Source organism: Bombus vosnesenskii, unplaced genomic scaffold (assembly GCF_011952255.1).
Source record: "Bombus vosnesenskii isolate JDL3184/JDL3185 unplaced genomic scaffold, Bvos_JDL3184-5_v1.1 scf7180000013398, whole genome shotgun sequence".
Classification (NCBI taxonomy): domain Eukaryota; kingdom Metazoa; phylum Arthropoda; class Insecta; order Hymenoptera; family Apidae; genus Bombus; species Bombus vosnesenskii.
The window spans coordinates 37,774-65,020 of record NW_022883023.1 but is presented as its reverse complement, the minus strand read 5'-3'; the positions used below and the strand labels follow the sequence as shown (position 1 = coordinate 65,020).

At 34.8% G+C, this 27,247-nt stretch overlaps 2 protein-coding genes across 5 annotated transcripts; both read left to right on the top strand.

Moving 5' to 3' along the window:
- Positions 1-1,817: 1,817 nt before the first annotated feature.
- LOC117237755 (sodium- and chloride-dependent GABA transporter ine) lies at positions 1,818-16,232 on the top strand. 4 transcript variants are annotated; one of them, XM_033502055.1, is made up of 12 exons: positions 1,990-2,128; positions 2,978-3,782; positions 7,700-7,896; positions 11,574-11,708; positions 12,020-12,245; positions 12,442-12,709; positions 13,070-13,298; positions 13,648-13,760; positions 13,886-14,026; positions 14,234-14,434; positions 15,231-15,407; positions 15,499-16,232. In XM_033502055.1, exons 2-12 carry the CDS (start codon positions 2,992-2,994, stop codon positions 15,667-15,669), a joined length of 2,649 nt encoding a protein of 882 aa, XP_033357946.1. In that variant the 5' UTR covers positions 1,990-2,128; positions 2,978-2,991; the 3' UTR covers positions 15,670-16,232. The 4 variants fall into 4 exon arrangements, with proteins under 4 accessions (XP_033357947.1, XP_033357946.1, XP_033357949.1 ...); XM_033502056.1 differs by lacking the exon at positions 2,978-3,782 and having other exon boundaries at positions 1,818-2,128; XM_033502058.1 differs by lacking the exons at positions 1,990-2,128; positions 2,978-3,782 and adding an exon at positions 3,930-4,177.
- A 1,678-nt stretch (positions 16,233-17,910) lies between these two features.
- On the top strand, positions 17,911-27,115 carry LOC117237753 (1-phosphatidylinositol 4,5-bisphosphate phosphodiesterase-like). The gene is made up of 20 exons (XM_033502054.1): positions 17,911-18,187; positions 18,433-18,492; positions 18,905-19,045; positions 19,139-19,218; positions 19,576-19,711; positions 20,142-20,242; positions 20,336-20,502; positions 21,055-21,265; positions 21,835-22,093; positions 22,597-22,785; positions 22,993-23,170; positions 23,573-23,730; positions 23,801-24,004; positions 24,320-24,518; positions 24,761-24,931; positions 25,015-25,155; positions 25,455-25,629; positions 25,743-25,946; positions 26,445-26,691; positions 26,910-27,115. Exons 1-20 carry the CDS (start codon positions 18,017-18,019, stop codon positions 26,976-26,978), a joined length of 3,261 nt encoding a protein of 1,086 aa, XP_033357945.1. The 5' UTR covers positions 17,911-18,016; the 3' UTR covers positions 26,979-27,115.
- The last annotated feature ends 132 nt before the right edge of the window (positions 27,116-27,247 follow it).

The window sequence follows — 27,247 nt, the reverse complement described above, 5'->3', positions numbered from 1 at the left end:
GGTAGCAGTATTGTAGTATACATTAGTAGTATACATTAACCGGTAATGTCCAGCTCGGCAAGCTGTTGATACTTCTTTAGTTTTTATGAGCAAACCAACTTTACGTTATTGATATTGTTGATCCTACTACATTTCACATTATATCAAACGTTATTGCAGTCATAAAAGTTGCAGTTAGTTAATCACAGATTCTCTTTCTAATTGACAATTAGATATAATGTGGGTACATATGTGTGTATACATATACCTTGTAATGAATATTTCTAGACATATACGTACATAAAATTATCGAACGAAATATTAGGTGACTTTACAAGAATATTTGTGTATATGTATAGATTTTCTGATATATATAGGATTACTAAAGTTTATAAAATTTAGAAATAAACTTTATATTTCAACCTTGTTATTTTACGAACTACGTGAATAACGTGGAAAAGTAAATTAAGAAATAATTTATGTTCGTTTCTTGATCAGACACTGTAAGTTGAAGTTAACGTGGTAAATTGACGTCAAACATTTGAAACCTTTTACGTGTTATTATACATTATATCGTGCCGGTACATTGATTTGTTGATTTAGTACGACACGAACTACATCATTTAACTTGTACCTGACATTTTAACTTTCTACATTATAGTACTACTGTACATCCTTACCTCGTGCGCTTAATCGTGATATTTGTGGTGAAGCAAAATTGCGAAACAGGAACGTACTGAAATAAATTATTAAATAATCTTTCGAATAATAAGATTTATTATATTTTATTGTTTAATTCTATTATTCAATGTTATTGAACCACTTTAATTGTAACCCATGTCTGACTTGTCTCACTGATTCCATTTGCTGTACAAACGACACTGCAGTAGAATGGGTTGTCTATCTACAGGCAAGAGCACTACTCGATTAATGATTGGTGTCTTCATTCTATTATGGATAAAATTTATATTTTACAGAACAAAATTATACCTAATAGAATTATTTATTACCTTTGTTTGTTAAATATTTGTGCATCAATATTTCCTTGTTAAAAAATCCTTTCACAGCAACATATTAAAATTATAGTACGTATCATGAAATAAATAACAGTAATATTCCTTAAGAATAACATGTAATATTTTCTGTATTGTTAAAAATATTATGTAAATTAATCTTTTTTTAATTAATATATAATGAGTTTCCTAATTTATTATCAAATCATTATAGAAAAACGATACAAATTAAGATAAATATATTTAATTAGATAATCCCTATCACATAAAAATTATCTTTTCCAGATGACTGATTGAAACCAAATTTGCAGTTGAATTTTATAAATTCGTTTACGTTTGAAAGAATATTCGCAGACGATTGCATTTTCTAAAACATTAAATTATCAGACTGCTGTCCGATCTTAACTTTCACCGAGACGAAGATTTTGAAAGACTTTCTTTTCCTTATCTATCTCTTCTATTTACATTCACTCGAGTCATTCTCATCTCCGTCGTGATTACGATACTTAGAACCCTTTTCTAATGAAGTTACCGAATAGTATTCGTAAAATACCGCTTTATCTTCCATCGCTCGCCTTCGCAAGCCGACATTCTTCCCATCCGTTGCACTTTGGAAGACCCATCGATCACATCAACGAACGGCAAGAATCGTGGTCGATCGATTCAGCTACTAGAAAATTGTAGTGAAGTTAGATCGCTATGTAGTGGGAGTGTTAGCCTGACGAAAACTCACGAACGATTCCGACAGAGGTGCGTCAGGTCCGAGTCCCAACTTTCGTATCACTAGTACTCGTAATGTCCACAAGAAGGCACTGTCAATTGAAAACGCGATAGCCATGCATGTGTTTGTCACGGCTGCTGACGCAAGATCGGCATACACAACGCCGTTGTGACGCGACGTCGACGTATAGTAATCGCGTGCAGCCGCGACAACGGTCGTTCCGATTTTCGCGACTATTCCACCGGGACGTATTTCACGTTCCCAAACGACCACTGAAACTTTTGTCAATCACAAAACGTCACGGTTCCACGTGGACAATTGCGTATCCCTGTTATCAACTCTCTGTACATCGATGGATCTCAGTGACTTCGTTGGAATGCAATCGATCCGGTCGAGGCTCTCTTCGATCTGACAGGTACTGACTCGATAACACGTGATCTTTGTAGCTTCGTTGATGTACGCGTATCTTTGTCTCATAATATGTATTTTTGTGTGACATTTTACGCTAAAAGTATCAAAAGTATAGGTCTTAATTTTTGTTTCTCGTTTGTTACATGCTTGCTGTGTTTACTGCATGCTACAAGAAGAACATTCTGTTCGAATTAGTTTTGAATGAATCGTTGCATCGATTCAGAGCTAATGTTTTCATTCAACTCGGTGCTTATAAATTTCGGGGAAAGACGACAGATTCTGAGTCGTGACTGTAGGCCGTCACGTCGTACGGTCTTTGATATCATCACGGTAAATCTTAATACGACGCGATTAAAGGTGCTTCATACACTTTATCTTTGTGTACGGTTGCGTTATAAGTACAAATGTATGTTGGTAAATGGGCCCATCGCGTGAGATAAAAATAATTACACGTATGGTAATTAAAATCTTTATTGGTAATAATAAATCATCGTAAAAATTGATAATTCGAAATTTCAAGCGACTGTGATACAAACATGAAGAGCGCAAAAGTCTCGAACAGTTTTTCATTGCAATCGTGTAAGGTAAGAATCAAATCTGATCGAATCTTTTAACGAATTGTCCGTGAATGTTTTCGCGTTTCCTTACATCAATGAAATTACCGGAAGTTCGTGCAAGTATTCTGTGTAGACTCTTCTCTACACACACGGGCACACACACACACACACACATCGCCTCTTTCTCCCTCTCTCACCTGGACTGACTCGATCGCTACTTCTGTGTGTGCCTGTGTGTGTGTTTCTCTCTCTCTCTCTCTCTGTGTGATTCTCCTCTTCTCTCTTTCTTCCATTAGATCGCCATGCCATCATGAATGCCACGGACAGCAACAGCGGCGTCAACGGCAACGACAGCAACAACACGATCGCGGGCAAGACGAATGCGCACGGCAACAGTGTTCGTCTGCAGAGCGTGATCGGCAAGCAGAGCAGCTGCGTGCGCAAGATGAGCACGATGCCGGAGGAGGAGGATACCTCGGACGATATGGATCCTGATGTGATAAGGATAGAACACCAGCACTATCAGCATCATCAGCATCACGACGTCGATTCGGATTCACCGTCCGAGGAAAGGGGTCGTTTACTAAGTGCTACCGAGTCGACCGTTCGAAAGATCACCATTACCCCTACGAGCTCGAGTAACCTGCACTGTAACGGCACTATAAAGAAAACCATCCCTCGAAACGACAGTAGCAACAGCATCCACGAAAAAACGTACTCTCGACTTCAACAATCAAAGTCAGGGGACCAAGTCGGTCAAACGGAGAATAGGCTGCATCGCGACATTCCACAGGGTATACTTAGATCCGTTCGAGGGATCGACTCGCATAGTACACGACATCGCTGCTCCAGCGTAAGATCCGTGAAATCTAATCCGACGATGGATGAACATCAGCACCAGTATCATCCACCGGCGGCCAGCTGGGCATCGATCGTGTTCTCTGATGGAAACGGGCAAACCCACGTGCGAACGCTTCCCGATTCCGTCTCTATACGCTCTCTAGCATCGATCGGCATGGGTTCTTCCAACGGCCGGAAGCTCACGATACGTAGAGTTCTCACTTCGCCGTCGGAGCTGCTTAACATGGTACATCCGCCGCCGTAAGTGAGCTACATTATCTAACGTGCGCGTCTCGGCGAGAAGCGTCGGAAGGAGCGAACTATGAATCATGTTCCGCAGTTCCTCCTTCTCCAACTTCCTGCATGCGGTTTTCATTCGATGCCTTTACGCTTGCCGGAGCTTACGCTTTGCTCTATAGCGAGGATTACTGCTCGTTGGCCGGAAGAGGATTCGGTTCGGCAAGACTAGGCTAGGTTGATGGAGTTTGATAAGATAGCCGTTATCTTGCCGTTAGCTACTCTATAGTTGCGATGTTGTTCAGTGATAATTGGTAATTGGCGATGTTAGATGGAGATGATTGATTGTTATTGTTTGTTTCTCTACGTAACGGGGTAACTCGGATGAAGTCGGCAAAAGAGATAGTTTTAAAGATGAAGTAAGTTTACTTTAATTAAAACTTATTTAAACCATGCTTTTTCCAACGAACGTTTTTAACAAAGTATTCGATTGGGTAAAAGTTATCGTACGATGTATCGTCTATATTACGCTAATAAAAATCTCGTTGTGGTACAACTTATTGCAGGTATATGTAGATTATACGTTTCATATGTAGTTTAGTTTATACGTGGATTGTACGATGTAGGAAACGGAAGATATCCACTAAATGTTACATTTCGATGATTCATCGATGTATTGAAAAAAAAGGATCGAATCGCTAGTCAAAAGAATTCAGAATGCTTCCAAGAAGTAAAAAATAATGTTCATTTTTCATGGTTCTCGAATGATTCACATTTGCCGTCTAACGATAAGGATAAACAACAGAAGACGCTGTTTTCTTTTCCTGCGGTAACTTAGCTCCATAAAAGTAAGACCTGTGGTGCATTTGGTTCAGTTGGCTCGTAACACGCATCTCGCGATATATAGTTCTCGATAACCAATAACCTTCGTTTCAGTTATCTTCCCGTACTTAAACTTCTCTTCGTTAGACAAATATCGGCGAGTAGTATCTAGCAAATTGCATTTCGAGTTAAAAGTGAACAGCACTTCGGATCTAGGAACACGTAAGTTAGAGGCAGTGCGAATATAAGTTCTTATCTCGGAAATTGTTTAAAACGCGCTGGCGATGTAAACCAAGCTGTTATGCTTGTCTAAGTCAAGATTTCGGTGGCAAGAGATGCCGCGTACATCCGAACTGCTTGTAAAGCATGGTCTCGTCATCCAGGCACTGCAATTCCAGCGTATTGTCCCAGAGACGTAAGTGGATAATAGGTGTACAATGTAAGTCCATACTTTTGTTATAAGTAGGTGTTCATGCGGTATATTGTTGTAGCTGCCTCGCTTCCTCCATTGAAATCGGAGTGGTCCGTTTAAAGAGTCGTAATTGCTGTTCCACATTCGAAATTTCTATAGGCCGCGGTAATGAATTCAACGCGAAACGACTCGCCTAATTGCCCGTGTTGACTTCACCTGCAATTAGCAGATTTTAAACGGGTGTATTTATCTTTAAGAAGCAAATATTTGCGATTAGAGAAAAATGAATCTAACTTGAAGCTAACGTATAGCGAATTTGATGAAATTTGATAGGTATTTTGCTTGATTAATTTAGCTTTAATTCTCATCGAAAGTCAATTTCTCGGTCGAATGTTAGAGCGCAGTTTGTATTTTCGTCGAATTATTTAGTTATTCCTTAATACGTTTCATTGACAGTTTTTGAGCATTGAACAATAGGTAACATTTAAAATACTGTTTAATATAGATTTTTTATTAAGTTTATTTTATTAAACTTGTCCGATTCGTTATAAGAATTATCTACATAAAATTTATACAAATCTTTAAATTCAGTTTTCAAATCATCCATTAGGAGATCAAATACGGCAGATGAAGAATTATGTAGGATACTATTTAAACTTTTTTCTCAAGTTAAAAATCAGGGTTCGCTAAGTTCAATCAGTATTAAAACATTTGAAATACTCGAGAAGAAAACGGCTGTAGGGACAAAATATTTGCCTTTATATCCAAATAACTTCAAAGCATTATACTAATAACAAAGTGTTTAATTAGACGCGTGATAAACGAGTTTACATATCATAAATCGATTGATTCCAATTTCAGTTATGTCATGCACAATCCTTACGTAAACGCACTTAATTGCCGTGATATGCTAACCAAATATTAATTTTTTTGTTTGATTTGTTTCCCGCTAAAATTTACTGTATGGATAGGATGTACGGTTAATAAAATTTACTGGATTCGTAATATCATAAAAATTAATTGTAATCGTCATACAATTGTTAATTATTCTGTGATCAATAGCGTGCATTTCGTACTTAAATATTATTATTCTTCCTAGAATAAATTCGTTTATCATGGACTACATTTTTCAAAAGTGCTACACGAGCGAATTCAGTTTCTGTAATTGTACGGTTTTCTTTCGTCGACATTCGTAGATTTTCAATCTACGCGCAAATCGTTAATCCAATTCGTTATCACGTCTGGCGAACCTGCAGGTTAAATTTCACACGAAGAAGGCAAAGATTTAGAATTCTATTTTTACGACAGCTGTTCCTACAGCTGTTAACGCGCCTGCAAACAAAACAACGTCGGAATTATGCTGCAATGGATGTTGTGTCTTCGTTTGTAATTTAGTTATGACACGTATATGTATATGTAATAACTTATTATTATTGCCCTGCAGGTCGCATAGCCATTACGCATTGTTTTTACATTACGAAATGCCCGGGGAATTTGCACAGGTGTGTCGTATGTATTATCGTGCTCTGTCAATTGCCATAACTCTCACCGTCATAGTACGACATCGCTTCTGCATCTACCGCATCGGATACCATGAACACGATAAACTCGTAAAAATTCTTCTTCATTCTTGCCGCTTATATAATACACGGGTATCAAGGTTGTTCGTCGCTACGGTTGTAGGTACCCCTGTTTCGCACGATCGTTAATCATAATAAGGACCCCTCGTGGCTCGATTTTCGTTCTTTCTTTTTTTCTTTTTTTCGTTGGCGTTCATCAAAATAAATGCGCGATAAATTTTCACGTCCTCCTAACTATTATGATAAATCAAACACGTAAACCTCCGTTGGTTTAGGATCCTTGGTTCTAGAAGAAACGACGGATAAAGATAACCGGTTTGTCATAAGTTTCGTAAGTACATAGAAGGACGTATGTAGAAGAGAAGAATTTCTGAATGTAGCATAAATAGAACTCGAAATACTTTCCATCGCTTTTTTAACCATGGATGTTCGTAAAACATGGTGTCAATTAGTATTATGTCTCATGCGTTTGACAGAAGGCATGTCATCTTCAGATCGACAAATGGAACGTATATCGAGAGATTGATAAACTTGCATAATGTCGTTCGTTATATGCTCTGTGTAAACTGATTGTCCCTCCAATATCTAATTTATGTCAAGTGCGTTCGAACTGTTTTGACATTTCTAACGATGTACGTGTAATGGTATAGCATGTTAAAATTAGAATATGACTTGTTTCAATGATAACACTATACGTATATATAGTATGGAGATACTGTATCTGTCCTCAGACAATCTTTATTATTTCTATTTTTTTAACAAAGCTGTTAAACAAGGGGGATTATATTAATTTAAACTGGAATATACAACTTGCGTTGTTAATAATTAATAAACAATTTTTAATTATATTTTTATCATCGGTTTCTAAAAAATATATGTCTATGTTCTACTTTCTAAAATCTACGATAGTTCTTAAATAATAAGAAATAATCATTTTCTCTAGTTAAAATTATATAAAATATTTGAAAATATCTTGTTTTTTTCAAAAAAGGTGTCAATTTCCTGCATTTTCGATTGATTGTACTGCAAAATTTTATATGATTTGTACCTCTGAATGATGTAATTCACACATTCAAAGTTTATATTTCTACATAATAATCTACATGGGGATATCGATCCGATTTCAGATCGTTCGAGGATGATCTGTCCGTGTGTACCAGCTTCGATGATGCTGAAGATGACGCTGAAGACCCCGGGGACTACAGGCAATCGAGACGCCCACACTGGGCCAACAAAGTTCAATTTGTCCTTGCTTGTATTGGTTACTCTGTTGGTCTCGGAAATGTTTGGAGGTTTCCTTACCTATGTTACAAAAGTGGCGGTGGTGAGTATCTGCATACGTTTACATAATTTCACTCGGGACGATAACAAGCTTTCTCTCTCTTCGAGAAAATTTCACTTTTACTCAAGTCGAAATCTAGTAATGTAGAGTCTGTAATCGATTTATGTTCTACTATTTCTAAATAGCGATAAAAAATTAAGTAAAAGTCGAGATAAACAAATACAATCTAAAATGAATAGTAAAATCAGGCAAGTCTAATTGCAATTACTTCAAGTAGGTTTGATCGCCTCTCTCGTAATATGCACGATACGTATAAGAAATATGCTTTGATCGCGTATTTATTTTCGCGACAACACTTCAAGCAGATGGTTTAAAACAAATTTGTACGTGCTAGATTGTCGTTGTGACATACATACGCTCGCTATAAGTAGTGTGCCAGTGATAAGAGGACGTGTTTAGTATTGTCATTGCTGGTGCTAGACGTGACACTTAAATAAAGAACGAACGAATAATTATCGAAAGAAAAATTTTCTAAACCAATACGTTACATAATATATATGAGTTTCCAGTCTTGTATCGCTGCCTGAGAGATGTCGTTTAAAATTTCACGTGTACTTGTAACTCTGTACTCATTTCGTAGTTCACTTTAGTAAAGAATCGAATCTATAACTGTTTTATTTTAATATAAACGAGAATATAGAAAATGTATAGAAAAAAGAAAATGATATACTCAATGTTATTTTCCTGTAATATATAACATACTTCCCATGCAGAGGCGTGCATTAGTGTGCGATATGTCGCATATCTTATGCCATGGCAATAAAGATGCCACACGTTCAAATTAAAGTTCGTATGGAACTGTTTAATATTTATCGCGGTATGGAATCATTTTTTTCTAAACGTGTACCTAAAATAGCAAGTTAATAAATACCGAAGTATTACCTTTCTAATTGTAAAGCAGAAGACAAAGGAGGCGATAGTTTACCATAAAAATATTCTCGCGGATGGTCTGAATGTCAGCTGTCAAGGGCGTTCCGCGGCCATTTTTCTGCAACATCCCTCTTTGCGCGACATTATACCAAACATATTCAGAGCAAGGACATGCATTCTCTCTGTTCGGCAAACCGTAACACGAGTGCGTATCTTGTTACCGGTAATTTTCAAAGTCCGAGACCATCTCGACCAAGTCCGGACATGGAGCAATTCGCCCGCGGAACTTGATACATGACCTTGCCGGAACGTAGCTAAACCAGCGAGCATCGTAAATGATTTCAATGACACCGGTGGAAATAATCGGTCAAGTATCATTTCGACCAACCGTTCGTTAAATTGGATGACCGGAAAACCAGAGCGTGTGGTACGGTTTGATTTCAACCTGGCCAACTAGCATGCCTCCTTTAATAACAAACGGCGATCGATCCCGCTGACCAAAAGATGCGGTTAATTGTCACGAGCATCTCTAAATCGAAATTGGAAGTTGGAACACCAAATTAACATTTAGACATAATGATTTTCGAGAGATTATTGCTGGTTATTTTCGTTTATAACGGAATGATTGTTTATCGATATCTTCATATACTATCCATCTATAACTGAAAAAAGAAGGATATAATTAATTAGAATCTCTTTTTTAATGTCAGATCCCCGAATGATATAAATATGAATAAATAGTATAACGAGGTACTAATAAAATGTAATAAGACAATTGAAAAAGAACAAATAGATATGTAATTTATACATATGCCTATCGCATAGCGTTATAGTGGATCCATGAAACAAAATTTATTTATGCGCAAGATTTGAAATAACAGTTTTTAATAAAGATAGAAAAGCGTGGCATTTTTTATTTGTGAAAGAGATCATATTTTGTGCATCATGTAAATATTTTATTTTCCCAAAAAGGTATAAAGAATCTTGAAAAAGCGTTGACTGAAACGGAGATTCATAGAACACGAGATAAAGTACTCTGATTTGCATGTGGCTCGTGGCGCATTTATGCGACCGGTGTTCATTTACGTTTTCATGGAAAAATCCGCGCTAAAAGGAAGGAGTGAAAAACTCGACGAAAATTAACGTTATCACTTCTACTTAGGGAGATACATATATTTACAGTGCCTGCTGAATTCACACGTTCAAATATCCGCTTCTGATCAAAGAATGAAATACTGAAACTTGCGAGGCTATCCCTACGCTCATAAATTAACGAAATACGAAGAATATTCAACTAGTGGACCAAAGATAGATACGAGAAAATTAAAAAGTTCTTTTAAAAATCGCAAATGCAGGAAAATCAATAGAACGATTACCTTATTAATTAAATTGCAGCGTGAATCACGAAGTCAAATCAGACTGCTGCCTGATTTGTTCGACTAGCACGATACAACATTCGTAGAATTAATTTACATGTGCGTGAGATGCAATGATACGACACGAATTATTTCAGTGCTACAACCGGAAACGCTAATCGCTGTAGTATGTAGAAAATGAATTCGAAATATTACAACAGGTATTTCTTAAAATTTATTATAAAGTATTTCCTAGAAAAAATGAATGAGAAAAATTTGAATTCGGAACGCTGAGACAAAAGAGTGATCAACTGTTGCGAACTTCTGCCTTCCTCCGAGAGAACACAAATATGCATATTCTAATATCTTCAACTCGTCTAGTTAAATCATCTATCTTTCAGTTGTTTCTAACTTTGTCTAATTGTTTCTAATCAATCGCATGAGTAACATTCGTTGTCTGATACATTGCATTAACACGGAAAAGTGCTTCCGTATCTATTACGGCATTCGTTAAGAAAAGGAAGCGAATAAATTTGCTCAGTTCGAGAAATTGTAGGTCCTTGCGGCATGAGCCACCACTCACGAAGCTAATCAATATGAGATATGACAGTATTTTGAAAACGAGATTCGTGCGTATACAACCTGTCGTGAAAAGCAATAACGCATTTCAGCAATTTGGCCGAACTAAATGCTTGTTCCCAAATTAAGTCATAATCCACCGGACTGTGATCGTCGTTTATTACGAATAAAGAGTTACATCCAGTGACCTTGTTACTGCCCACAGAATGACGATTAACGAGGAGTACTATTACGTATGAGTCGTGTTTAATGCAACCTTTAATATATCCCACATTACACGCAGATTTAGTAACAACGTTTTTATTTCACGAACATGTATTTCACGAACATTGTCATTGTCATAAACGCTGGCTTAAAATACGGGTAGAGAATGTTACAAAATTGTTAGGTAAATTCATAAAGCTTTGATCTCATAGATTTTTTATCTCGTTTGTGAAGTTTGGCTGAAATATATAGGTTTTTTTCAGGGTTTTCAACAATTTTTAATTAACGGAGTTATAGAGAGCCTGCTGTTTTTTCTATTTTGTAGCAGTAAATATAACTTATATAGAGTGCCCCATTTAAATCGACCAGTTTCGCAACTATTAACGATACGAAAAACAGTTTCAGATATAAATTAAAAAGCTTCGATCGACGTATAATCTGAACTAGTATTAGTTCTCCTGTGGATGGACACATAGAAGAAACACGAGGGTGATTTAATTTGTATCTGAAACATTTTTCGATATCGTTATACATTTAGGAAAATAATATGTGCCATAAATGGCATGCGTTCTTATAAATCACTACATTGAAATTATTTTTAAACGTCTCAACCGACTAAAGTTAAATTATATTTTTTATCAAATTTTTCAGGGGTGTTCTTGATACCTTACTTCCTAATACTTATAGTATGCGGGGTACCATTATTATACATGGAACTTAGTATTGGACAATTCACACGACGAGGACCGATCGGTGCTCTCGGTCAAATTTGTCCCTTATTTAAAGGTATCGTATCAACAGTTTATTTCTATCATAGAATTCTGTAACATTAGTCTTATATATGATAAAGATATAGTACTCTTTAATAAAACAATCGCTTTCTTTCAAAGCTAAAAAAATGATTAAATAAGATATAAATATTTTAGTGACAGAAATCATTTTGGGTACTTGCTGTATCGTTTCTTTGGAGTCAGTACACATTTGCAAGATAATATTTATACCGAAATTTGTTGACAGTAGCACGATCATTATTCGCTAATCCTTCCATAATATTAGAAAGCGAACAAAAACAAATCGATTTTGTGTTTTTAAAACAGGGGCTGGCTTGTCTTCGGTAGTAATATCATTTTTGATGTCAACCTACCATAATGTGATAATAGCCTACGCCATATATTATTTCTTTGCGGCGTTCAGAGCAAAGCAACCGTGGTCTGAGTGCGGCAACTCATGGAACACTGTGGCATGTTGGTTACCTAGTTACAGTGCCATCGATAATAGAACAAGACCAAACGCTTCTAGAACGCCGGCCGAAGAATTTTTTGAGTAATTTTTTTTAGTTACGAAATTAGTTATCGGTCACGTATTTCGAGTCATTCTGACTTTTAAATAAATTCCTACAGGTCAGAATAGTTTCGTCAATATTAAGTAACTGTTCAGAGTATTTAATTATAATCATATAGAATTGATTGTAAATTGTGAATATTCATTTGTTTCTTTTTCCCTATCTTTGGCAATTTAGCAACAAAGTTCTTCAAATTAGTAATGGAATCGAAGATTCCGGGGCCTTAAGATGGGAGCTTGTTGCATGCCTGATTACTGCCTGGATTATGGTATATTTCTCCGTTTGGAAGTCTATAAAATCGTCGGCACAAGTGAGATATCTGACCGCGACTCTGCCACTTCTTTTAATCGTCGTCTTCCTCATGCGGTCCCTTACCCTTGAAGGTGCTGACAAGGGCCTGCAATTTTTCTTTCACCCTCGTTGGGAGCTGCTTGGCGACGCAAAGGTAATCCAAGAACTCTTTCTTCGCTTTTTAAAATATACTCCATAATATCGCCTTGACAATGCACGCAAGATCCAAGTTATTTTAACGTGGCAGCCTAAAGCTAACAAAGAATATAGCTCATTTTATTTACATGTTTTAAGTATCTTTATCACCGTTAATACTCTAACTTGTATTCGTTGTTCTGTTAATCGTTCAATTAGAAAAAGCATTCTGACAAAAGGCATTAGCTATACTTCTATCGATATTAACTAAGTTGGATAATATAACATTTTTTATATTACAATCTTAATTTTGTGTACTCCACATACGTAAATCTAAAATTATGGCAACTTTCTCATGAAATTATTGTGTTGTGTATAGGTTTGGATCTACGCAACCGCTCAAATTTTCAATTCTGTAGGCATAGCGTTTGGTTCAATGATATGTTTTGCCAGTTACAACAAGTTCCATAACACCATCTTAGTGGATAGCGTGGCTGTTTCTCTCATAAACGCGTTCAGTAGCCTACTCGTTGGAATATTTTCATTCGCAACCATCGGCAACATCGCTCTCGAACAAAATATGTCTGTCGAAGCTGTTTTAACAGATGGTACGTAAAAACATCTATCTCGTACTTAGCAATTAATTTCAGTCTTAATATTACGTTATAAATAACATATTTCAATAAAATGTTTTAACGTCAGTAATATGTATACTATTTTGAATACGATGATGCTAATGAAATTACCGTTTCTTGTAATATTCTATATTTCTTTAACACATATCGCTACTGATAAAAATAAAACTTTATCATCTCAAAACACATGATGTGTGAAAATATTGATTACTTAATGAAATATAACTAAAAAAATTTATATTTTTTTCGTCTGGGTGGTGTCAATCAATGTCAGATTAACTTCTCCTACAATTTTATAGACAAATCATAATTTCCGTTCAAGGACCTGGCCTCGTATTCGTTCTTTACCCGCAAGCGTTAGCCAAGATGCCAGCATCGCAAGTGTGGGCCGTGTTATTTTTCTTTATGCTAGTCTGCCTCTCTTTGAATAGTCAGGTAGGGATCACTTATTTAATTATTATAGCGTGAAAGATTAACACTAAGTTCACAAAGATTGACAGTAAATGCACGAATAATTTTGCCTTTTATATTATAATTTTTTTATTTTACGACAATTTCAGTTTGCGATAGTGGAAGTGGTTGTAACGTCGATACAAGATGGTTTTCCGAAATGGGTAAAACGTCATCTTTTGTGTCATGAAATGTTAGTACTTCTAGTATGCGTCATATCCTTTTTATTTGGTCTGCCTAATATTTCACAGGTAAGATGCTTTATTAGTAATGTTAATTTCATTCGTGATTGGTAGGACAAGTTGGTTCTGAAAATTTGCGTATCAAACTTAACTCTAAAACCTATACTTTCCTATCATGACAGAGAAGGGAACTGTTTTTTAAACGTTATATAAATATTAAGTGAGTAATAATCAAAATTACACTAACGAAATTTTCTGTATCGTTTCTATTTCCAGGGAGGCATTTACTTTTTTCAACTGATAGACCACTATGCTGCCTCGATATCGATAATGTTTCTCGCTTTCTTCGAAGTAATTGCGATATCCTGGTGTTATGGCGTAAGACGACTGTGCAATAACGTAAAAGAAATGACTGGACGTGCACCGTCCTCATACTTCTGGTTTTGTTGGCTTATCGCTGCACCTCTTCTCATCATGGTAAAGTTAATTATGATATTGTTAAAAATAAGTAAACAACTAAATTTATCCGAACAAGTAACCGTAAAAATAAAACTAAATTGAAATAAAAATAAGAATTAATCATGGAAATTAGCATTAATTAATCGTATCGATTTCCTTCGTTGCCTTCACTTTCACATCAAACAATTTTATGACTAACAATAAATATTATATATAATTATATATAGACATTGTTAACTCGTAGCAAATCATTGAAAACAATTTCATGTGCTTTCTTGGAGTGGTTTTGTCATCTTTTTAAATGTCATCTTTTTAAATAATATATTATCAAAATGTATTACATAAAGATAGTTTAAAAGATAAAGTCGTAAGTCATATTTTATGACAAAGAAATAAATTTCTCCTGAAGTTTGTTTTTACAAATATACTCAAGAAGCAAGAAACTCTTTGTCAACATTTTAATTAATTTTAAGAAGTAATAATTACTCGTTTCATTTTGAAACATTAATATTCTTCCAACGATTTAAGCTGTCATCGTAAACAAATCTTAAAATCATAGATATAAATGTCCCCAAGATCGATTATGTTAATAGTAATCATCACAAATAACCACATGTAAATGCAGATTGATAAGTATAGAATAGATAATTGTTAAATATTCTATTTTGAAATTATATTTAAATCGGTCTAGAAACGCATCTCATATTTTCGTCTCAACGTTACAATTGTCAGCGTTATAAACACGTGATAATTTAAAATTGTACGAAAACTCACCGTCAGCCGCACACCACATTCCCATAAATCTCTGTTTCAGGCTGTGTGGGTATTCAGCGTAATTGATTATGAACCACCGACCTACCACAACGGCGAATACAAGTACCCGTGGTGGGCAGAGGCGATCGGTTGGGGAATAGCTTCTCTTTCGCTCATTTGCATTCCCGCTTTCGCTATCTACGAGTTCATCAGAGCCAACGGCAACACTTGTGCGGAGGTACGATAACGCGAACCATGGCGCGAGCCACCGATTAAAATTTCATTCCACGCGCCATCACTCTCCATAATTTGGCTACTTTGTCTTTCAGAAATTACGGAACTCTATTAAACCGCATTTCGAAGCATGCAAAATTTGTGGCCAAGAATACTGTAACGAGTCCTTGCATAATTTTGAGGACAACATGATCAAAGAGCAACAGGACGCAAGCAGTCCGATACAATTGAGCATCACTACTCCTTTGTCGAAATCCCAGACATGATGCTCAGACAGGCATGGATCATTCGAAATTACTTATTACGAGTCTTATAAAGTGTTTACACAGATGAATGATGCGTTTAGTTGATAGAGTTGATATCCGTTAATTTTTTGTTCTTCGTTAATATCACACGTGAGTTTATTAATAAAACTTTGTAAAACGTATAAAAGCTACCAAAGCCAACAAGTAAGATGGTTTATGAGTATTAAAATTGGCCAATTCGTAATTTTTTCTGATTTTTTCTGCCATTAGTTGCACAAAAGTGTCACAAATACGTAAAACCGTTTTTTAGTGCCGAAGGTAATACATAGTAGTAATTTAAAGAAAATTCGCTCTGTATACTACGCGCATCGACCAACCACGGAAGAGGCTCGTGAACATTCGCGAGCCACTTAGCGCGGCCGCTGGATACATGGTTTTACGGTAAACAAACGATTAAAGTAGAATAGTATTGTTTTGCTCAAACCTACCAACGTTGACGTTATACTCTAGCAAACAAGTGAATTTGTGATAAGATTAAATACATTCATTCACATTTACCAGTAAATTTACGATATTACGATATATAGCGTCGCTTTCCTCCCTTTTTTTTCTTTAAATTATATCTTGGAAAATTGGATACGTATATCTGAAATGTAACATTCGTATTGCAAATATTTTGTGGCCTGCACTTTGTATTTCACTGGTCAAAACAAAATATCGTGTGACGTCGATAACATTTAAACACTATATTACTCATTTTCTATTGAAAAGAAAATCATGGTACTCCACAAAGCTGATGGAGGACGATATTGAAACTGACTCACGTTCCTGAAAACATTCAAGTGCATATTCTGCTTTCACATTTTAATATGTCATTTTGAAATGAGAACTTTTTCATACATCCATATAAAAACTAAATCGATATCATTTATGTGTATGCTGATCGTAAAGTGAATAAAGAAATGTGCACAACATAACAAACCGAAAGTATTTACCACGTAGTAAGTAAGTTACCATGAATATGGTTACGTATTGTTGCAATAATTAATTAATTCAATATTAGTTTTTGTTCGTTTTTCTGTTGACTTAAATGAAAAACACTATACTCCATAGCTTTTAGGATCACTTCATATTTTTACATGACGTTTTAAAATCAATCGATATTTAGTTATTTCGATTGGACTGATAATGAATGTAAAGCGCAATAAATTGAATGTAATATAATATAATACCATGTCGGTAGGATAGAATAAAAAAAATCACTGTTAGAAAAAATTGTAGTTGCATCTAACAGCGTAGAGACACATTATTGTATTTTACAAACTTTTGTCTGCTTTGTATACATAAAGACATTTGATATTTCATCATACTTTACATAATTTACATTATTAATTCGCGTACTTGTTGTTGAATTGTTAGTCGAAACAGAGCACTATTACTAACATCGTTAATCATTCCTATTACGTAATAATAAGAACATCATCGTTCGACTTAACATCGTTCATAATAGAAGGGTACCTTGATAAGATACGACTCAAACGCACCGAAAAGGTAAAATAATAATCGTTTAATATACTGCGATTAACGATAGACGTATATTTAGAGGAATATGTTAAACAATAATGAGTACAAATGCTAACGTTTTGTCGTAATTGTACATTTTATTCATTTTATTGGGTAAGTAGCGCCGCCAGAAGCGACTATTAAGCGAAGACGACAAGGAATGACTGCGTAAGCTTGTTAATAACGTGATTGTACACGTGATAAGAATAAATATCGTCGAGCGTGATGCGTCGTGTACAAAATTCAAAAGACAATAAAGTAGTGTACAAAACTAAGTTGACAATTACAAAAAGACATCGAACACATTAATTTGTAATTGTTCAAAATTATAATAAATTATCCTATTCCCACGTTACCATTACTTTCAAACATGTTTACGATAATCTTGTTAAGAATTTATTATTAAGAGTCTTATGTATTATCGTCCTTATTTTTAAAAACGCTCTATCCGTAAGGTAGAATTAAGAACTATTTAAGAATTGATTAAGAATTATTTCCGTTCTTTTGCCTTTTCTGTTTATAAGATAGTAGAATTGGTTTTTGATGCATTTCGTTGTGTTTGATGTTTACAAAATCCGATGCATCGATCTTATGTAAGTTAAAAATCTGTTACGCGACGATCTCCCTACACAGTCGCGAGCGAATCCTCATATAATGCTAAATTGGATTTGCCTAATCGCATTATGAGCCTTCGTGCACTGTTTCGCGACAGAATCGAGCCATTCGAGTCTCCTACTATCCCAAGTTCACTTCAAAATAATCAGAAGCTAGATCACTTCGTCGACAAACCGGAAAAGTCGGCAACATGACAAAGAAGTTCGAATTCAATTGGCGAATCGAGGTACCGGAACTTTTGAGAAATGGTTCAACGTTCGATCGCTGGTTCGAAGACAAGGAAAACACCGAATATGAACCAAACTGCTTATTTAAAGTCGATGAATATGGATTTTTTATCTATTGGAAGAGCGACGGCAAGGTAGATTTTCCAAGTCACTATCTGTCCCTATTGTGTTTCAAAACACAAATTTTGCATAGATACTTGTCCATTTCGAGATAAGACTCGAGTATTATGAAAAAATATTTTCTTTTATGAAATTGGATATGCAGTAAGAAAATAGAAATAATATTAGAAGAGAAAACACAAGCTGACTATTATATTTATTTTACATAATGATATTTCGTTCGAATAAATATTTTTCAATCATAAATCTTTTTACGCAGGACGGCGATGTAATAGAACTGGCTCAAGTGAGTGATATTCGTTATGGTGGCACGCCAAAGGTAAATAATACGACAACTATTTGTTTAAGGTATCCAAAAGGGTTGTATAATATCTAATCGATTTTTTATATATACTAGATCATCCGTGTATACAGGGTGGTTGGTAATTGGTGGTACAAGCGGAAAGGGGGTGATTCTACACGAAAAAAGAAGCCGAGAATATAGAATAAAAAAATTTTTTTTTTTAATTTTTCCATCGAGACAATAAAGTGCACGCGTACCGAGCGAACATTCAAAGTCGATTTTCTCGAAAACAAAGCCTCAAACGAAAAATTTTTATTCTATATTTTCGACTTCTTTTTTCGCGTAGAATCACCCCCTTTCCGCTTGTGCCACCAGTTACCAACCACCCTGTATAATTTGTATTTGTCTTAATTGTATTGTATTTTTTTGTTTTAATTGTATTGCTTAGGATCCTAAATTGTGCCATAAAATAAATAAACACGGGACAATGGAAGAAATAGATCAGAAGAGTTTAACTATATGCTCGGGTATCGATTACACTAATATTCATTATCAGCATGTTATTTGTGCAGACGCAAAAACGGCTAAGGTAGTAAAACAGAAAAAAAATAAGCTATTCTTCCTCTAGATTTAATCGGGAATCTAGATCATATTTCTTAAATTGGACATTTATCTGGTCTAGGATTGGCAAGTTGGGTTACGGTTAATTACGCACAACACGAAAGCTTCAAATGTTTGCCCGACGATACAACTAATGAAGCAGTACGTAACGTTTACGTTAATATAATTGTCTCTGCATTATCATCTAGCTAGTTGCTTGAAGGCTGTTAGCCTTTTTCTATACTTTTATTAAATTATACTATATCGCTACTACAGTACTTGCTACACATTCGTAATCGTTATAAATAGGCTGTGAGTTCCCGTTTACGAAATTTAATCCTTTACGCTTCTAGAACTTTTACACTCTAATACACATTTACAATAATTCCTTTCTTAGCTAAGAATTTTATTTCGAAACGAATATCGTTATAAATTTTAATAAGTTTTCAATATAGGCGATGTATACGCGTGTTATTAAGGAGTTTAAATTATAATTTTAATTATATATTTGTTTAACAGTTGGATGAGATTGAGCTTTCAAGTAGATCCTAAAGGAAAAGTGCCAGTGAAAGTTATATCAAAGACATTCGCCTCTGGGAAAACAGAAAAATTAGTTTATCAAGGGCTAGCAGACATGGGCTTACCTAGTGGAAAGGTAAGCTTCCTCTTCAATACGCGCAATCTTATTATCCTTGTAAAGTGTATATATTTGTATGTGTATATTGTAAGTGTATATTTTTAGGCTGTGAAAAATAAAAAGACTAAAGTAACAGTGAATATTACACGTGTTAATATTACATTCGGTTTATTTAAACTAAACCTTTTGCCGCTATGTCTCATAGAATTTTCAAACATTACTAACAGAAATACTAGGTTCTCAATTTTAACGATACCTTGTTCCATCCGTGCAATAAAGTTAAACGATTAATTGAACAAAAGTTCTTTTTCCCAAGACGTTGATAATTTCTTTAAAGCTATCTACTTCGAACAGAAGAAAGTTTACAAGTAAAAATTAGTCGGTAATAATAAAAATTAATCTAGACAAGAAATAGTAGAATTAATTACATAAATATTATCATTTTCAGAGCGATAAAATTGAGCCTAAGGATTTCACGTTCGAGAAATTTAAGAATTTGTACTTTAAAATTTGCCCTCGCAACGATATCGAGGAATTATTCCAATCGATGTAAGTACTAGTTACATAGAGGTAAAATTACTGCGAATAGCGTCATAAATCTTCTGAAATAACGTTTATTATGGTACTAATGGTATATTTCAGAACCAAAGGAAAATCGGATACGATCAGTCTGGGTCAGTTAGTACAATTTATGAACGAGAAACAAAGAGACCCTCGACTGAACGAAATTTTGTATCCCCTTTACGATGAGAAACGATGCACGGAAATAATCAACGATTACGAACAAGATGAGAAAGCAAGGAATGACAGTAAGTTTATTTGCTAAAACGATTTACGTTCTAGAATCACGAAATTTCCTTTTTTTTCCCCTTCCTCTTTCTCCTTTAGTTGGTTTTAACGTCACATCTAGCCTACATCAATGTAATCATTAGTCACGAAGATATATAGAACTACGATTTATTACAAAGTCACTTACAAAATAAAATGCCATTGATATTTATGTATTTTCTTTTTTATGAAATGCATACATTGGAGTTGTGTTTTGTATTTTTAATCCTATCGTTTGGAATATTAAAAACTGATACAGTGTGGCAATAAACATTAATAAATCTAGATTTAATGAATTTGTTTAAAGTACGATTAGAGGATCAGACGAGCAGGAGAAAGTACATATAACTTTATATTTATTTATTTATAATTATTTTAATTTATAGTTATTATTATTTATATTTTTATTATGTATATATAATTTTAAATGTTTAATATGTGTATATATATATGATTACAAATTATTTTTTAATTTTTCCTTCTTCCACAATATTTATTTGATGCATTTTTATTTTCTTTATTTCCGTATGTAGAGTCCTTAACCAAGGAGGGTTTCATTCGTTACCTAATGTCTGATGAAAATGCACCTGTATTTTTGGACAAATTGGAAGAATGGATGGACATGGATCAACCTCTTGCCCATTATTATATTAATTCCAGTCACAATACTTATCTGAGTGGCAGACAAATCGGTGGTAAAAGTACCGTTGAGATGTATAGACAAGTCTTGTTAGCTGGTTGCAGGTAATTATTAATCATTAGTAATTTATTACATATTAGTAATTTATAACATTTCAGGCACGCTAGGTCCTTTTTTAATTTTTAATTTCAATGACAGTTGGATATTATTAGAAATTCTTAATACAAACGATATAAATTTTATTCGTATCGATAAATCATCAATGTTTAAAAGCATCAGATTAAACTGTAGAGTTTATTAAATCGGACTAAATCTTTTGTACAAATTTTACATTTTGACTCTAGTTATGTAGGAAAAATTAATTTCTACCTGCTTATATAAAAGATTCTGCTGTGATTATTATTATTTTAAACGTATTTGATTCATTATGATTAAAAATTAATGGCAAAAATATTTAAAAATTACAAGGACTATTTGCATGTTAAATACAATGCTTTACATTTTATATGTAGGACAATTGTTCTATGATTTCCGTAATTTTGACGATACATATTGTAAATGATAACGATCACGCTGTTTTTTGTGTAAGTTGGAGAAATTTTTGATATTTGATAAAGTTATCGAGGGAGTAAGGACAATTTGAGAAAGGATAATGAAATATGTTGCCCGGCAGATGTGTAGAGCTCGATTGTTGGGATGGGAAAGGAGAAGACGAAGAGCCTATCATAACTCACGGCAAAGCTATGTGTACTGATATCCTTTTCAAAGATGTCATATACGCTTTAAGGGACACAGCGTTCGTCACATCGGAGTATCCTATAATTCTAAGTTTCGAAAATCATTGCTGCCTGAAACAGCAATATAAGTTAGCCAAATACTGCGATGAAATATTAGGTGACTTGCTACTGAAAGAGCCTCTGAAAGATTATCCGGTATGTGATACTCGGATTTAAATTTCTTGAATCTCTTAACACGACGCTGAATAAAACAGTAATATATAATATCGTCGATATCATATGAAAGATAAATCTTCGTTACGCATTTAACAAGTTCTTCTTGCATATAGCTTATATTTATAAAATCGTAAATAATTTAGTTTCCACATACTGAATTAGAAGTTATCTCGAATAACATACTAAAGAATTTCTTCGACAAACGAAAGTCGGTAATTGTCTATTTCCTGTTGTCTCAATTTATGAAAACATTTTCCCATTCGTATTTCGTGCGACTCGATAAACTCGCGTTTTTCCTCGCGAACGGACAAGTAATAGTAGCAGCAGAATTTTATAAATTTTTAACACGCCCGCTGGAAAATACGAGTTTGCCCGATTCAGAGGGAACAGATCAAATGAAAATATGAGAAGCGTGCTTATCGCACGGATGAATGTCCCGCGAGAAATACGTTTATTTTGTAATCGTAAATAAAATGGCACAGCTTGAACCCGGGCATCCACTTCCACCACCAAGTGCACTGAAGCGAAAGATATTAATCAAGAATAAAAGACTGAAACCGGAGGTAGAAAAGGTGGAGCTCGAGTTATTCCGCTCCGGGCAATTCGAGGCGAAAGACGAAGTAGTGGAGGATCCCAGCGCACCACCTTCTGGACCACCGGAACCGCCAAAGGTGTCCCTATGACTATGTTTATCGCTTATTTAAAAATTTCCTTCCACCTCTATTAGAATATAACTAAGATATAATTTATTTAAAATTTACCAGATTTTATTTAGAAAATTTTCTTCTGAAAATCATGTTCCTAAATTATTAGCGTACCGCACAGCCATGTCATACAGCACGTCTTTTTTTGAAAACAAAATCTTGATAACATTTTAGGAGGAACCACCACCCGAAGCTGCACCAGCTGAAGGTGCTGCACCAGGTGAAGGGGGTGCTGAAGGAGAAGCGCCTCCAGTTCAATATACCGGCAGTACGATGGCGTGTCATCCATGGCTCTCTTCTATGATTAATTACGCACAGCCAGTGAAATTTCAAAGTTTCGAAACTGCGGAAAGTATGTAAAACGTGCTTTCTTTTCATTTATATTAACATACAAGCGTTATATTCATATTTCAGGCTTTTGATAAAGTAAGTACAATTTATGTATGTGCATACGATTTATCATCGCATTCGCCATATCTTGTATCAACAAACGAATAGTATCATTGATTCTCGTATTTGTATTTTTATTTTAATTTTATACTTTAGTACTATGGGAATTTTTATGATAATATATTTATCACGAAAGACAATTATGCAGTAAGTAAGTAAAATTAATAAGTAAAACTAAAATGTAATCTGCATTACGAGTTTGGATCTAATGTTAGGTAAAATCGGTTATGCAACATACACGTAACAATTACAATGATATATCGTTATTCGCTATTGAGATATATAAGCGCTATTATTGTTGCAGAAAAGAACATACATCATAATATGTCCTCGTTTTCGGAGACTGCGGCACTCAACTACCTGAAAACGAATGCGGTGGAGTTTGTTAATTACAACAAACGTCAGATGAGTCGAATTTACCCAAAAGGTACGAGGGCTGATTCGTCGAATTACATGCCACAAGTAAGTCGTTAATTATAGCTAGGAAAAATTGATATTATTCGGTACATCAATCAGGTTTGTATTTGTTTAGGTCTTTTGGAACGCTGGCTGTCAAATGGTTGCGTTAAATTTTCAAACGCCCGATTTGCCTATGCAATTAAATCAAGGAAAATTCGAGTATAACGCAACAACTGGGTATCTACTAAAGCCTGATTTTATGAGAAGGTCGGATAAAATTTTCGATCCATTCTCCGAGGACGTAGACGGTGTTATCACAGCTCAATGTTCCGTTCAAGTAAACTTTGCATATGCAACATTTTATTTTATCAGAATATTTTTGCAGGGTATTTGTGAAACGATTTGTTTTATTCGAATAAAAATTTAATTTTACTATGTACAAGCAATTACAGTAACGATACGAGTAACATTTTATTAAGTATTATCGATCGACCGTTGCCTGTATCGTTAATACCGATATTAAAAGTCAAATTAAAAAATTTAATCGCCTTTAAAATAATAATATAAACTAATCAATAATAATACACATTATTAGTTAAGTAAATCGAGTGATGGAATAAAAGTTTAATCGTTGATAAATTCTACTTGTCAGGTAATAGCAGGACAATTCTTGTCCGACAAAAAGGTCGGCACTTACGTTGAAGTGGATATGTACGGTTTGCCAGCAGACACAATTAAGAAAGAATTTCGAACACGAATGGTTCCTGGGAACGGATTGAATCCAGTTTATAACGAAGAACCGTTTCTATTCCGTAAAGTTGTACTTCCCGACTTGGCTGTACTCAGATTTGGTAATTCTATGACTCTAATCATTTTAACAGATTTATATTAATGCACATAAATTTTTAATAAATTCATCTATCGTTCCTTTAATCTATAGAAGAATCATTGTTTCCAAAAAATAAATTAGCTACACGTCTTTAATTAGTTAGTTTCCAACTCTATCGGCGTTCTATTAAACATTTTCACCGATTCAAAGAATGCAATTTCACGCTGTAACAGCGACATAAATTGACATTCGTTGTTCGCATAGGTGTATACGAAGAGAGCGGAAAATTGTTGGGTCAACGAATTTTACCATTGGACGGCCTTCAAGCTGGATATAGACATATTTCGTTGAAAACCGAGGCGAATTTTCCCATGGCACTGCCGATGTTGTTCTGTAACATCGAGCTAAAGATTTACGTACCCGATGGATTCGAAGGTAATCTCTTGAGCAAGTTCGCCGAGCAAAAATAGAAGTGTATGACGATGCCTCTGATGCGAGTCCGCTTTCTCGGCTTGTAGACTTCATGGCAGCCTTGTCTGATCCGGGTGGATTCAGCAAAGGAGCAGAGAAGCAAGCCGAAACTATGAAGGGACTAGGAATCGAGCAAACCGACACGAAGGCCGAGGCGAAGAAGAAAGAAGAGGAAAAGGCTAAAAAGGGTATACCCTGTTTTTCAAGTTTTCATTCATAAAACTTAAAACGGAAAACGAACGTTTAATGTGCCATTATTTGAAATTGTCGCCGGCAAACATTTTTAAACGCTCCCGGAATTAAATTGTTTGCTCGAACTGTTAGTTTTATTAAGATGTTAATCAGTTTGTAAAAGTTTTGTGACGAATTGAGAAATATTTTTATTAAGGCAACAATTGTAAGTTAATTCTGTGTAATAAACCGTGAGACTATATGATACCATATTTATATATAATTATAAAATATTTGTCGGTTATCAAATTTTTAGAGGAATGGAAGCCAGAGCCAATTACGATAGACACGCTAAAGAAGGAGAAAGCGTACAAACTGGGGAAAAAACAACAGAAGGATCTGGATACAATGAGGAAGAAGCATCTGAAGGAACGACAGACAATGCAAAAAAATCATTGCGCTGCCATTGATAAATTGGTGAAGGGAAAGGAGTACGTAGTGTACTAAAACATTACTTTCGCTAACTAGAAATTACCGAATTGTCGCGATTAACGTCGTTATCGCACTTAATCCCACATGGCAATGACAAATCTCGCATTTACAGCAAAAGCGCGCTGCTCCAGGACGCGAACGTGAAAAAAGTTATAAGCGAACAAACCGCGCAATGGTCCGCCATGGTAGAACGGCAACGAAAAGAGGAATGGGAGATGTTGAAGAATCAGACGGAGGCTGGCCGGGAGGAATTCAAAAAATTAATCGAAATTGTACAGGCCTCTCAGGTTAAACAGTTACAGGCAAAACATGACAAGTGTGTAGATTCTATTTCTAATTTCTCTTTAGTATTTTTATTCGTTCGCTTCTCACATATAATTTTGGCTTGAAGAATGAAAAATAAGAAACTTCTTAAATTATCGTAAAATTAAAAATGTTCAAGCATACGTAAAATTGAACAAAGTTTGTACTTGACATGTAATAGTTGGTTTATAAAATTATTCCTTACCGTCGGGGTAATATAATTTTCGGGATGATGAAAGGTAGGGGTGTGAAGCAGTTTCAACACCGAAGTAAACGTACGATTCGATATACTAAAACAACTGTAAGCTGCAACAGTACAGCACAATACAAAACAATTCAGCTACACATTGTCCGTACATTTTGCAATCAATTTTTGTTTTTTACGTTCATCGGAAAGTTTAGGCGACAACTACCTCTGCACTCTTACTTTACTTGAAACTCGCAACTAGTAATGCAACTAGTTGTCCAAAATTGCTATTCCTACAATAATATCCTTTTTCTTTCTTCTCAGAGATATTAAAGATATGAACGCGAATCAGGTAAAAGTATCTGTGGAAACGGCTAAAGAAGTAATGAACGACAAAGCGTTAAAGACAAAGGGAGACAAGGATCGTCGACTTCGTGAGAAGAAGGAACAAAATACGAAGAAATTTATGCAAGAAAGGAAAACTGTGCAAATCAAGCAAGGCCGTGAAAAAGAAAAATTGAAAGCTTCTCACGAAAAACAAGTAGCAGACTTAGATGGCAATATTAACGCGGTAATGCTTCATAATTTTACTTTAAAAACTGACTTCTTAATTTTTTATGATCATAAGAACAAGATAATCGATAAATTGCATATCTTTCTTCTAAATCAATCGTTGATATCGCGTGTGAGTGACGCATATTTATTTTCGTACTTTTTCACCAACGTGTCAAGCTCGTTTTTTTTTTTCTAGTAGCTGATAATACTTACAAGATTATCGTTTTGTTACAGACCATTGAAATGTACAAGAATGAAGCAATTCACTTGGACATGTCGTCTAAAACAGAATTCTTTGTATAATTATTCGATCTGGAAATTTTCTACTTGAAAGTTTATACTTAATTTAAAAACATATTTTCTACCCATACTTACTCGATATACATATCTTGGCACTATTGTAGAATTTATTAAACCTTTCAATTTTTTCTTTCTCTTTATGCACTGTTTCATTTTGATCACATTTTGAACTACTTCTAAGATTCTTTATATAATATTATTTGATAAATATTGTAATAACATTTACATATAATTCACGGATGTGTGACTCGTTTCGTATTCTTTTATAAAGG

Coding starts and splice junctions, on each gene's coding strand:
- LOC117237755 (XM_033502055.1), top strand. CDS start 2,992: ATGAATGCCACGGACAGCAACAGCGGCGTCAACGGCAACGACAGCAAC. Junction 14,435..15,230: donor CTGCACCTCTTCTCATCATG/GTAAAGTTAATT, acceptor TCTCTGTTTCAG/GCTGTGTGGGTATTCAGCGT. Junction 15,408..15,498: donor ACGGCAACACTTGTGCGGAG/GTACGATAACGC, acceptor TTTGTCTTTCAG/AAATTACGGAACTCTATTAA.
- LOC117237753 (XM_033502054.1), top strand. CDS start 18,017: ATGACAAAGAAGTTCGAATTCAATTGGCGAATCGAGGTACCGGAACTT. Junction 22,094..22,596: donor AGCCTCTGAAAGATTATCCG/GTATGTGATACT, acceptor AAAATGGCACAG/CTTGAACCCGGGCATCCACT. Junction 25,156..25,454: donor AGAGGAAAAGGCTAAAAAGG/GTATACCCTGTT, acceptor TCAAATTTTTAG/AGGAATGGAAGCCAGAGCCA.